Source organism: Ostrea edulis, chromosome 1 (genome assembly GCF_947568905.1).
Source record: "Ostrea edulis chromosome 1, xbOstEdul1.1, whole genome shotgun sequence".
Taxonomy (NCBI): Eukaryota; Metazoa; Mollusca; class Bivalvia; order Ostreida; family Ostreidae; genus Ostrea; species Ostrea edulis.
The window spans coordinates 8,413,605-8,427,601 of NC_079164.1; the positions used below are offsets into that span (position 1 = coordinate 8,413,605).

The 13,997-nt window shown below is 36.7% G+C and overlaps 1 protein-coding gene across 6 annotated transcripts in view; it reads left to right on the plus strand.

The window, feature by feature from the left end:
• LOC125664200 (uncharacterized) overlaps positions 1 to 13,611 on the plus strand; it is a 92,396-nt gene extending 78,785 nt beyond the window's left edge. For all 6 annotated transcript variants that reach the window (XM_048896805.2, XM_048896804.2, XM_056152573.1 and 3 more), the window contains 4 exons: positions 636 to 872; positions 4,082 to 4,278; positions 8,185 to 8,400; positions 8,505 to 13,611. In XM_048896805.2, coding sequence (XP_048752762.2) covers positions 636 to 872; positions 4,082 to 4,278; positions 8,185 to 8,400; positions 8,505 to 9,339 — 1,485 coding nt within the window. In that variant the 3' untranslated portion in view covers positions 9,340 to 13,611. The remainder of the gene's footprint in view (positions 1 to 635; positions 873 to 4,081; positions 4,279 to 8,184; positions 8,401 to 8,504) is intronic.
• Positions 13,612 to 13,997: the final 386 nt, after the last annotated feature.

The window sequence follows — 13,997 nt, forward strand, 5'->3', positions numbered from 1 at the left end:
AACCTTCAAAGTTGACTTAAACAGTGTTTTCCCTAATTTAGCACTGAAAACTTGCATTTTAAAAACAAAATGAGATGTGCTAAATACTAGAAACTGTATGATTGTGTTCAGAATTAACTTGCAAATTAAAAAATCTGCTTTAAATGAACTTTTATTTGTATAATTAACCTATGTAGATAAAAACATAGCATGGGCCTTGTTTACATTTCAAAGAATTGTGAGCTCTGTATCTCCCATATACCTCAACAACTGACATTCATCTTTTTGCTGACCATTAGAAATACCTTAGTTCAGCATTCTAAACATTAAAAATGAAAAAATAAGATTCTAAAATTTTTTACCTCAAATCATGTCCATGCCCCTTTAATATCAAACAAACAGTCTGAGTTTAATGTGATTTAGAGTAGGGAGGCCTCTCATGAAATTCATGGTTCCTGTGTCAAGGGTTCACAACTTTTCCTGACAACATTCAGTTCACAAGGTTAGAAAGCTGCAGTCTTCTAGCATGCGACCCTTCTTATTAGTAGAATTATGTTGTATGGTACTCGGGTAACCATGAAGGCCCATGGGCCACTTGCTTCACTTCAGTGACAAGATTAACATTGTTGTATTACATGGTATGGTGTTTTATTTAGGTGGATTATGACGAGAGAAAATACAGGATCCACATGCTGTTTAAAGACAATTCGGGAATCCTCTATGAAATAATTCATGGAAATGAGCCATTGCAAACCAATGATGTTCTGAGCATCCGCCGTCTTTCCACAACCTCGTATGCCAAAGGAAAAAAGCCAATGTCCACCGGATCATTTCGCACCCAGTGGAGATGGTATTATCTGGATGATGCAAGTCAGTGGATCCAGTATGAAAAGGTATGATATGTTCCCTTCAACATTGTATGGTGAGATTTTTCTTCAACTTCTCAAGATCCAATACAAATTTAGTGCAATTAAGAGACTAAACTTGGAAAGTTTGAAAATTAGTTTTGTTCAAATAGGTCATGCCTCTGAAGAATTGGAGAAAGAAAAATAGTTCATTATATACAATAAAACCCATTAATAAGGAACTTGGTTGTAAAGAATTCTTAGTTAAAAGGAATGATATGAAAATCTTCTTGTCATATCCTGTGGAAGAAAAATGTGTATGAGGAACTTTATTGAAGGATTTCTCCACTCTACAGAAATAACTATTATTGATTCACATGAGCCCTTTCTTTTCTGAGGGCTATTCCAGCAAAAAAAATATGGGGGGAGGGAAGGCACTTTATTTTTAAGACAGCCGCCCATACAATTAAATTTTCCTCTGCTACCACCACCCATACAATTAGATTCTCCCCTGCCACCACCACCCATACAATTCAATACTTTTCATTTAATGTAACAAATGGATCAACCATATGATATTTTAGAACTTAATTCTAGTTTATATTTTTGAAAATGCATAAAAATATAAACAATAAAATGTCTTTCTTTGTTGTTTCATCAGGAGATGAAGGTAGCAATCATTGCAGAAAAAATTACATATTTTGGTTTCCAATGCAATTTTTGTAGGGAGAAAAAAGGATGATCTCAGCATATAAAATGAAATAAAAAATTCAATTAATTTTGTATAGTCTGGAAACATGCGAGTTGTAGAAACCTAGCTCTGTTTGCTTATTATAAACAAACAGTTTCACTAGACTAATGATGTGGGATATTGTCATATCATTTCTGGACTAGATGTGCATGTCCTATTTACTCATGTCATGATCTGGGTGCTTGTTAATTGTTGAAATAACAAGAAGTTGTTGATATACATCTAAATAAAACAGAATATGTTATACCACTTTAAATTTAAATTCACATATATTGTTACTCTCTTTATTGCTTTTAAAAGGCAAGTGTCTTATTACATCAGTTACAATATGTATACATAAAATGGCATTGTATAGCGGTGTACAAATTCAAGCAAGCAACAGAGAAGAAATTTCAACGAGTTAGGTTTTCTCGCAACTTCAGTGCAAGACATAGATATTTCCCTAAATTACAAAGTGTATGCATATATATTGTGACTTTTTTCCTTTGACTTTCCCCCTACAATCTCTCGTACAGGAAACTCGCGAATATTCCATTTAAAACGTCAGTCCCAAGCATAATATTTACCTGATTTATATCGCAATCAGGCAAATTTTCCACTCTGTTAAACGTAATGGTGTACCAGGTGGGAGATTTCATATCCAAATTACCCCGCACATCTCAAAGTCTGTCGAAATTCACACCTTCGTAAACAACGGTCGTGATTCCCTGATCCTTGACTTTGTTAAATAAACAACAACTTGGGTTTTGGTAATTAACATCACGCGACACTGCATGTTAATTACACGTTAACCAATTGATAGCTTGGGTATAATATATTGATTCAGAGTGCCGATTAAACAAGATCACCGCCGAACTATTACCTGTGCATTTTAAAACGAAAGTGTTAGGGGCGATAATTCCCAGAATAGTCATGCTAGACTGAAATCGAAAGTAGAAATTGCGTTGTAATCGAAAAAATGTATAGTCGTTTCATAAAGGTGAAATTACACGAAAAGGTTGTAAAAGTCATGGTCGTTGGTTGCGTTAGACAGGTGGTCGTTTAGGGCAGGTACAATAGGTTGGGTAACGCCTTGGAGGGGAAAGTTTTACGGTAACATTGAGTTATCTGTCCATTTATCAATCTTTTTTCCGTACTTAATGTAGGATGCCTCCGCTTTTCTTCTTCTTTTGTAATAAAAGAAACGTAACGTGATACGTTTTCATTTTTATCATAATTCACAGGCACCCATTTTTTTTTAACCTGGAAGACAACCACCCATACAAATATATTTTCCCAAATCACCCCCACCCATCCAAAAAATATCGGCTGCCATCCCTCCCCCCCCCCCCCCCCCCCCCCCATACGTTTTTTGCTGGAATAGCCCTGATCAAATTTGTCTGATGTCTGTTTTCTTTGATACTGTTTCACATTTTCATCTTCTTGAGAACAGCAGGATCAATTTCAACCAAACTTGGCACAAATCATCCTTGGGTTGGGGGGGGGGGGGGGGGGGGTTGTTCAAATGGAAGGCTGTTCCCCCTTCAAAAGGATGATAATTAAGAAAAGGCAGAAATAAGGATGGGGTTAATAAAAAAATCTTCTGAAGAGACACTGGGCCAGAAATGTTGAAATTTACTTGAAAGCATCATAACATAGCGTATATTCAAGTTTATTCAAATCATCACTCCAGGAGGTAGGGTGGGGCCACAAAAGGGGGGTCAACGTTTTATATGGAGATATATAGGATAAATCTGGAATAATCTACTTCTCAAAAACAGCTGGGCCATGATATCTCCACCTCCAGGTAGCTCAGATTCAAGTCTGTTAATATTGTGGCACCAAAGGATAGGATGGGGCCACAATCGGGATCAGAGCTTTCCATGGGAATATAGAGGAAAAATCTTATTAAGATATTTTCCTCTCCATGAGAGCAGGGCCATGATTACTCATACATGTATTAAAATGCAAATATCCCCAGACAGTTTCAGATTCAAGTTTGTTGAAATTGTGGGTAGGATTGAGCCACAATAAGGGATCAAAGTTGTACATGGAAATATATAGGAAAAAGTATTTAAAGTCGTCTTAACAACATCAGGCCCATAATTAGTCGTATAAAGCATCCCATCCACAGGTAGTGCAGATTCATGTTTGTTCAAATCATGACCCCATGGGGGTAGGGTGGGGCCACAAGGGGATCAAAGTTTTATTTGAGCTGAACAGCAGAGCCTATGTGAATCAGGTGAGCGATGTGCTCCATGGGCCTCTTGCAATTACATCCGATTGTAAAGGCATACTATAAGGAATCTACTGGCATACTATAAGGAATCTACTGGCATACTATAAGGAATTCTACTGGCATACTATAAGGAATCTATTGGCATACTATAAGGAATCTATTGGCATACTATAAGGAATTCTACTGGAATACTATAAGGAATTCTGCTGAATGTGGTGCTTTTGATTTATTCAACAATTGTAGATATCTTTTTTTAAAAAATGAAATCATGCCATGTTTTCATTTCAGGATAGCCTGCAGTGCACTTTGGAGAAGAAATTCATCATGGAACAAAAGTGCTACCTATTCACCCGAAAAAGTTACAAATATAAATATAGAATCGAGTTTGCTTGTTGGCAACAGGTAAACATGGAAACGGCTAAAGTTCGCAGAATTCTCCGAAGGCCATTGTTTGTGTCTCTCTCTGATGTGGAATTAAAGTCATTGTGAGTTACTGTTCTAATTTACTTTCCTATAAATAGACTCACTAGACAATCATTGTGAGTTGCTGTTCTAATTTACTTTCCTATAAATAGACAATCATTGTGAGTTACTGTTCTAATTTACTTTCCTATAAAGACAATCATTGTGAGTTACTGTTATAATTATCTCGCCTATAGACAAACTCACTAGACAATCATTGTGAGTTATTTCTTCTAATTCACACTCCTATAAATAGACAATCATTGTGAGTTACTGTTCTAATTTACTTTCCTATAAATAGACAATCATTATGAGTTACTGTTCTAATTCACACTCCTATAAATAGACAATCATTGTGAGTTACTCTTCTAGTTTACTTTCCTATAAATAGACAATCATTGTGAGTTACTGTTCTAATTTACTTTCCTATAAATAGACAATCATTGTGAGTTACTCTTCTAGTTTACTTTCCTATAAATAGACAATCATTGTGAGTTACTCTTCTAATTTACTTTCCTATAAATAGACAATCATTGTGAGTTACTCTTCTAATTTACACTCCTATAAATAGACTCACTAGACAATCATTGTGAGTTATTTCTTCTAATTTACACTCCTATGAATAGACAATCATTGTGAGTTACTGTTATAATTCTCTCTCCTATAGACAAATTCACTTGACAATCATTATGAGTGTCTTGTTATACACTCGTCAATAGACAGGGTATATTATGGTACAGCGATGTCTGTCCGTCCGTGTATTTTGGGTTTTCTGTTTCTAATTTCATTTCTGTGTCATATATCAAGCTGAAACTTGTTGTTTAGCTTCTTTTGGATCACTCTAGATCATGTTGCAATTTTTATCTATTTTTCGACCTCTTTTAGGAGTTTTACTCCTTTATTAGGGCCCCGCATGAAATGCGGGAAGCCCTATAGTAATCACATTATCCGTCCGTCCGTCTGTCCGTCAACACTTTCTTTGTGACACGATAACTCAAACAGTTTTTATCGTACAGTTTTCAAATTTTGTACAGAAATAATGTACAATAAGAGGAAGAAGCCTATAGATTTTGGGGTCATGTCACTTTGTCTGTCTGTATATGTGTCATTATCTTTGATATTATGAACACTTTCTTTGTGAAACGATAACTCAAACAGTTTTCATTGTACAGTTTTCAAATTTTGTACAGAAATACTTTACAATAAGAGGAAGACACCTATAGATTTTGGGGTCATGTCACTTTGTCTGTCTGTATGTGTGTCATTATCTTTGTTATTATGAACACTTTCTTTGTGAAACGATAACTCAAACAGTTTTCATTGTACAGTTTTCAAATTTTGTACAGAAATACTTTACAATAAGAGGAAGATACCTATAGATTTTGAAGTCATGTCACTTTGTCTGTCTGTTTGAATGTCATCATCTTTCTTATTATGACCGTATTTATTTACCACTGTCTAAGGGAGATAATTCAATTTGAATTATGATATGCATTGTATTGATATATAGAAAATTTTCAAGAAATAACTCTACAACAATGTGTATGTGTATATATTTGGTTTTTTTAATGTGATATAAAAAATGCTTGATGTTACATGTATATTGAATTAAAACACGTCATTCCCAGTCAACAACTTTCGATCGGGATCGGAATGCGAAATAAAATTTCTTATACCCGGTTGCAAAGTGAAACTGCTTCATGCTTCAAGTTATTGAATTATGTAGTAATTGCACGTTACACATTAGAGAACTGTTCCTTTTAATAAAGAAAGTCACAAAATAGATACAAAATGAGTGTACTTTATTCATTACTGTTACCAAGCTTTCGTCGGCGAAAATCTCGAAATGGCGTGTTTCACTGCGCTTGTTGACGGTAAGCACAGGGGCATCTTATCCGCTCTGTTCTCTATCACACATATATAAATACATTTGAGTGTATTTATATATGTGTGATAGAGAACAGAGCGGATAAGATGCCCCTGTGCGGTAAGGTCCACATTTTCTACGCGAGTATTTTGATATTTGCTCATGAATTTTTTGCGCATACATGGTATGTCTCGGCTAGGAATAATGGAAACTTTCTCACTTATGTATGTAAAGACATATTAATCTCTATTTTTAAAAATGTAGAACACTTTTATCAAATGACAATGTGTTTGAAAACGCTTAGAGCCCCGATGTCAGAATTTCCTTTTCCAAGACATCAATATGTCAAATTCATAATCCTTTTCGAATAGGATGTACCATATTTTGCACCAGTTATCCATTTTGAATCCTCTATTAGAATGGGATTTTGTTACACTCTGTTGTGTTTGAGTGGATGTCATGAGTGTGTGTCAAACAGAAGTAATTTAAATTGCATAAGTCTCTCATAAATATGCTTCAGCATCATGATGCCTTTTTCACAAATTGGCATTCCAATGTATCTTTATATATTATTAATTCTAACATATATACCAGCTCCATCTGTCTGTCTTTCTGTAAACTTTTCACAATTTCGACTTCTTCTCCAGAGCCAATGGGCCAATTTCAACAAACTTGGCCAAAAGCATCCTAGGGTGAAGGGCTTTCAAGTTTGTTCAAATAAAGGGCCATTGCCCCCTTCAAAGGGGAGATAATCGCAAAAATAGGGTGGGGTCATTTAAAAATCTTCTCAAGAACCACTAAGCAAGAAGAGCTGAAATTTACATGAAATCTTCCTTACATAGTGCAGATTCAAGGGTAGGATGGGGCCACAATAGGGGATCAAAGGTTTACATACTAATATTTTAAGGAAAATCTTCTTCTTAAGAACCACTGGGCTAGGAAAGTACAAATTTACATGAAAGCTTCCTGATATAGTACAGATTTAAGTTTGTTTAAATCATGGTCCCGGGGGTAGGATGGGACCACAATAGGGGATCAAAGTTTTACATGCAAATATATAGGGAGAAAATCTTTAAAAATCTTCTTCTCAAGAACCACTTGACTAGGAAAGTACAAATTGACATGAAAGGTTCCTGACATAGTGCAGATTCAAGTTTGTTAAAATCATGGTGTCCAGGGGTAGGATGGGGCCACAATAGGGGATCAAAATTTTACATACAAATATATAGGGAAAATCATTAAAAATCTTCTGAGGATTCACTGGGCCAGAAAAGTTTACATTTACATGAAAGCTTCTTGACATGATGCAGATTCAAGTTTGTTCAAATCATTGCCCCCAGGGGTAGGATGGGACCACAGTAGGGAATCAAAGTTTTACATTCTAATATATAGGGAAAATCTTTGAAAATCTTCTTCCCAAGAGCTAATGGACCAAAGAAGTTTACATTTACATGAAAGTTTCCTGACATAGTGCAGATTCAAGTTTGTAAAAATCATGTCCCCCAGGGGTAGGTTGGGGCCACAATAGGGACCAAAGTTTTAAATGCGAATGTATATGGAAAATCTTTAGATATTGGCCAAGGTGACTCAGGTGAGCTATGTGGCCCATGGGCCTCTTGTTAGGATATTTTATATTAAATAAAGAACAGTTCAGAAGATAGGGTATTTTTAGATAACTTGAAGATATGCATAGTGTAACAATTTTGAATTTTCTATACTGAGAGGTTGTTGAACTTGGTGAAAGTTGGGGAAATATTTTACTCACAGAACTGTTTGGTTTGTCTATATCTACCTTCTGTCACAGATTTTAAACTAGGACCTTTTATTCATACAATGTCACAGCCTGATGACTGATACTACCAGAAGCAAAGTTCTACAAATTATCGCTTCAGAAAAATGTCCTATGAATGCATTATCAGGGGCGTATTCTGTACCATTTCCAGTACTCTTATTTATATCATGTAGCAAGTTCAAATTCTTCAGATGCACAATTTAAAGGTAAAAATAGAATGACAAACGAGCTTTAAATCTTCTCTTGATTGTTGTTGTACTCATCTTCCAGTCCCCCAATCCTAGAAGTGCCTGGAACAAGCGCGACTCCCCCTGCCTGGGCTCCGTGGGACTTGGCACATGACTTTGAGTTGGTGGATCTGGAGGAGGCTAGTAAGGAATATGGAGAGGTGAAGACCTCATTCTTTGCGACACTTAGAGAGGACAATTTCCAGATCTGCAACATTTATCGTATTCAGAATCTGGCTCTCTGGAATGAATATAAAATGTAAGTGCACTTCAACATCAGGAACTGTCCAAATAGTCACTTTGAAGTTACTTTTCCTTGATTTGGGGATTTTCATAATTGTACTTATTGTTTTTTGATTGAAGGAAGAAGTCGAACATGGAGAGAGTTGGGAATGTTAATGAGAGATGTCTCTTTCATGGCACGGACTCCATTGATACATGTTATGGTATATGTACCAACAATTTCGACTTTCGTTTGAGTGGGAAGAATGCGACTATGTACGGCAAAGGGTCGTACTTTGCCGTCACTTCAAAATACAGCAATTGCTACACCAGAGGGCCAATGCGCTTGATGTTGAAAGCCAAAGTTTTGATTGGTTGCTCTACGAAAGGAGAGAAGGACTTTGTGTGTCCCCCCAACATACCCGGGGAAGGTCACAAGCGATACGATTCCTGTGTAGATGACACTATCGATCCTAAAGTATTTGTCGTGTTTGACAGAAACCAGAGTTATCCCGAGCATTTGATAGCTTATAGGGAGAGGGATGATGAGCTTCTAAACTCTGCTCCCGATCATGCACCTGTTGCACAACCTATGAGCAGGCCGGTTTCTTTGGGTGCGACTGCTGGGAGTTCAAAGCCAGTGTCTGCTAATGCACATCCTGGTAATGTCCAGGCATTTTCTAGTAGTGCCCAGGCTTATCCCAGCTACCCTCAGACTAGCAGAACTCACAGTAGTGCCCAGGCTTCTCCCAGCTACCCTCAGACTAGCAGGACTCACAGTAGTGCTGCTGCTGCAGATTTGTCCAGTGTACAACAGGTGTACAACAATCCTTACCTGTCCTCACCCACAACTCCTCCGTCAGACTTACCTGCTCCACCGGAATCTCGGGGTTTGTCTTACCGGACCTCCTCTGGACGTGTGCAGAGAATGTCCTATCCAGAAAGGAAGAAGGAGGAATCCTGCAGCATCCAATAGACACGTTTCTGATGCAGGAAATCATATTGTCTGCAAAATATTAACAATCAAATTCCATTTCCGATCAGCAGGTCACCTCACTTTGCAGAAGTCCTCTGTGGAATAACTTTGAGTGTGGGATGGGTTTTTTTCTGTAGCAGCTGGTTTTTTTTTACTGGTTACAGCTGAATGGTTTGTGTGATTTTGTCCCTGAATTTGCGAATCATAGATGTTTACAGCTTTTTCAAAAAAAAAATTCATCATTGATTTTTGCAATCCAATCCCTAAAAGATAGCTATTTATAATCTGTGTTTCCAATTCTGCGTTTGCATTATACATATCTATACCTATATGTATCGATATATATATTTTGTGATTGTAATTTTTGTGGATTATTCCTATCCACAAAATTACACAAAAATGGACAACCACAGAAAATAGCCATTATACGGTATACCAATATCAGCAAACTTCCAACACTAATCAAATAGGCTCTGCTGATTCTGCTGAAACAAATCATTTGTGGGTGATTGGTCATTTACTCCATATAGTCAAACAAAGGGATAAGAGTGCACCAGGCACAGAAAAATTTGTTTGGTTATAATTGTAATTCATTATGCAAACCATGGTGAATGAAAGTTAATTTGCTATAAACAGTTGATTCACTATGAGAGTGTGTACTGTAACTGTGTTTGACTGTATTCTCTATTTAATTTTGCTTCTTGTAATCTGGCAATGAAATATTTTTGCTTTGTATCACATTTTTGGTTGGATTGGCTGGAGAGGGTTTCCGGTTCATTTTCTGATTTTGTGATTCATGAATTGGTTTGCTGATCAGAATCTAAAACACACTGTTGAAATATATTCACAGGATACTTGTATGTGTAATTCTCTGCCTATATGTTACATAGATACAGGGAACTGGTGAAGAAGTCTCTGTGCTGTGGATAGAGAGATATATGATAAGACAGACCCCCAAAAAGCTGTTGTTGGTTTTTTTAAAAATCAATCAGAGCTTCGCAAAGTCAATGTCGACAGAGACTGAGGTGGTCTATTGCATTTGTACATGTAGTTGTCCTTTGTCAACATTTAAACATAAGCAACTTCTCAGCAAGTACATGGCCATGTTTTCAATAAGGTATGAAACATCTTTAGGTAATGGGAAACTAAAAGTTTTGAATGTCATTGTCACTACACCCCTGGGGCCAGAGGAGTTGGGATAAAACCTTAGATAAACCTGCACTTGGGGACATCAGGAAGACAGACTGTGTAAATAGTCATAATGAGAAAGAATTCCTCTACCAATATTGTGAGATTCAGGTTCCTGGGTCAGGGGTTCTAGTGCTAGGGTTGTGCATTATGGCTAACATTCTGAAAATTTGTTTTTTCATAAAAAATATCTCGCTCCTGACTCCTGGAAATTAGGTACATAATGATAGGGAAGAGAGGAGCCGTTTCCAAAATTGGAAATTCATTACCTTCGGGGCCAGGGTGCTAGGGCAGGGCAGGGGTCAAAATCTGAAAAAGATTGTATGTACCTGTCTACCAAAATTGTGAAATCCCCTACCCCTGGGCAAAGAGTTCAGGCTTAAGAGCAGGGCTCAAATGGGTATATAGTGAAAATGCATTTAATTTTCAATGTAGGGTTTAGTTTTAATAACTTGCACATTGTGTAATGTATATCTTGTGTCCATGGTAATGAGAAGCATGTAGCTGTCCACCAAATTTATAAAATTCCATTCCCCTGGGCAAGGGGTTCATAGTAAGGGTTGGTCTTAAATGGGTATATAGGGAATATTACTGTGTATTGTGAATAAATACATCATGCATGGTTATGAAGTTTTTAAAATTCTCACGAACCCTGGACTAATTCCTGAGGCCTCGGAGAGTGGCAGTGAAAATACAGTACATGATTTTCAAAATAGTCTTTTACTCTTGGACATTGAAAAACCAGAATCTGGAAGGCTAAGGATAATTTATTTTCATTTTTTAAAAGTAATTAAGACCTTTGATTAAGCTGGCTATTGAGGAGTTATTGCATGTTACTTAGATGAGTGTTACGGTCCTTCAACCTCAAGTATTGTGTCTGGTTACTACGGACTGGCAGTGGAGGGTCGGATCGGATTGTAGTTTGTTTCAATTTTTCCTGAATTGTATACATGCTTTGAATATGACGGAGACTATTGTTTTGGTCCTATAGGTACTATTGACCACTTACATTTCACGATACCTTGTGATCGCGTGGATACAATGATGCATATATTCGCGAGACGTAACTTCCAAAAATCATTATTAATTGCTGAACTCTTCTATATGTAAGAGTTCATTTGCAAGAACTAAATTTTCACAAATGGCTAGTTCTGCGAAGTAAATAATGTTCTTGCGAAGAAAATGACTGTGATATACTGCATGAAATGATTCGTATTTGGGCAGCAGGTTTTCATTTGCAGACTTGAATTACTAGAGTATTTGACCAGTATTTCAGTCTGACATAGCGTACAGTATTTACCCTCTGACCCTCTGATGTGTGACTTAATAATGTTACTAATCTGATGAACTGTTAATTCCTGATAGGATTAAATGTGACACTGATTTCCAGTGATGTTGATGAGGTCATTTTGTTATACCGGTAAATTAGAATTTGTCATTAATTGATATGGAAGTGGGAGTTAATGGTGTTTTAACCTCCCAGAGAAAGACGTGAGTCTGTAAATAGACTTCTGTCATGCTGGGGTAGACTCCTCCCACACCGGGGTAGACTCCTCCCACACTGGGGTAGACTCCTCCCACACTGAGGTAGACTCCTCCCACACTGAGGTAGATTCCTCCCACGCTAGGGTAGACTCCTCCCACGCTGGGGTAGACTCTTCCCACACTGGGGCAGACTCTTGTGATGCAAGGGTATCGCAGACACGGCAGATATAGAAAATGATAACCATGAAAGAGTATGTCAGTATTCACAAATGAATCAACCAATTAAAAGCTGTGTTCTTTGGATATGGGAACCTTTGCTTTTATATCACCCTGTGACCTAGTTAATCAACCAATGAAAAACTGTTCTTATAATGGATATTGGAACTACCTAATGAATCAACCAATTAAAAGCTCTGTTTAAATATTGAATTCCAAGAGCTGGTTTGTCTGATCAGGGACTATGGGTGTGGTACCTTGTCTTCTATCTGACTACTGGGAATTTTTTTAATTGTAGTGTACATTTTTTTACATATTGGATTTTTCCCCGGATGGGTCCTGTGTGGAACTTTATGGTTTGGAAAGTATTGACAGAGATATTAATACTCCAAATAGGAAGTGAAATGCAGGTAATTTAACTTGTCGGGATTTAGCATTACAACTTCACCTGTAGGAATTAATATCAAAGTGCTGTTACAACTTCACCTATAGGAATTAATATCAAAGTGCTGTTACATTTGGTGCTTATTTCTCTTTGCTTGCTGTAAAACTATAGCATGTGCTGGGTGCTGGTAAATCATGATTTTACTTTTAACCAAGTAATATTGCATGTTCAGTAACGCTGATTTCACTAAACGTGCAAGATTTTTTTTCTCCTTCTTTCTTAAAGATGGAATATCTTAACAGAACAATTATCAAAAGTTTACCTTTTGTCATAGGTGATTTTTAGAATATTAAGAATTTATGGAAATTAGTGTTTGGTTTTTTAAAAAATACAAGCAAAAAATATTTTTTCTAAGAAAGTTTTTAAAGAATGCAAAAAATTCTTTTTGAATCTTAATAATCTTATAGTTTTAGTCCTAGCTGTTAGAAGAAAATTTTAAAACTCATATATGAGTAAGTTTCAGTGCATTGAATTTTTTTTTAAAGAATTTAGATTTAGGGGCCGAGTGCATTGTATATGCTTGACTTATTTAGATTAGGGGCCCTGAGTGCATTGTATATGCTTGACTTATTTAGATTAGGGGCCCTGTGTGCATTGTATATGCTTGACTTATTTCTTTGAGATCAATGCGTTGTAGGAGGTGGGTTTTATTTTAATCAGACTGAGAGCTGTGGTAACCTGGTGAAGAAATTAAAGTTTTACACGTATTATGTACTGTAAAAGTGGTTATTCACACACACACACACAGACACCCCACCCCCCCACCCCCCACCCCCCCACGCATGTAGATAACCACTATAAATTTACAGTATTGCTGTTAACAACACTCCTTTAGTCCTTACCATTGTTTTGATTTTTTGTTTAATTTGGTGTTGCTTTTTATTGTAATGCATTTAAAATTCATTGTTTGATTCAATAAAAACTTAATTCCAAATCAATTGTCTTCTACTAATTCTTGTGTACTGGTCCTGAGTTCTTGTGACCATATAAAAAAGTTTTCTGCAGAATACTAAAAGTCTGTCTCGCATCAGGTTGTAATGGAGTGCACAGTTGTTGCTTCACTTCAGGACTCGCAGGGTCGCTCAAAGCCTTGGTTGAATTTAACCACTGGTGTTTCCCTAACCATTGCTGTACTTTAGGAACAGAATGGTTTCACTTTATTTTTTATATGCGGGTCAAAGAGGGCATGTATTACGATATGGCTATGTCCGTTCATCTGTCCGGACCTTGTAGACAAAATGAACTGTAAGCTCCAGGATCTTACAACTTGGTACATTTGATCAAAGTTCAAGGTCGTAGTATCACTTAACAGAAAAACCTTATA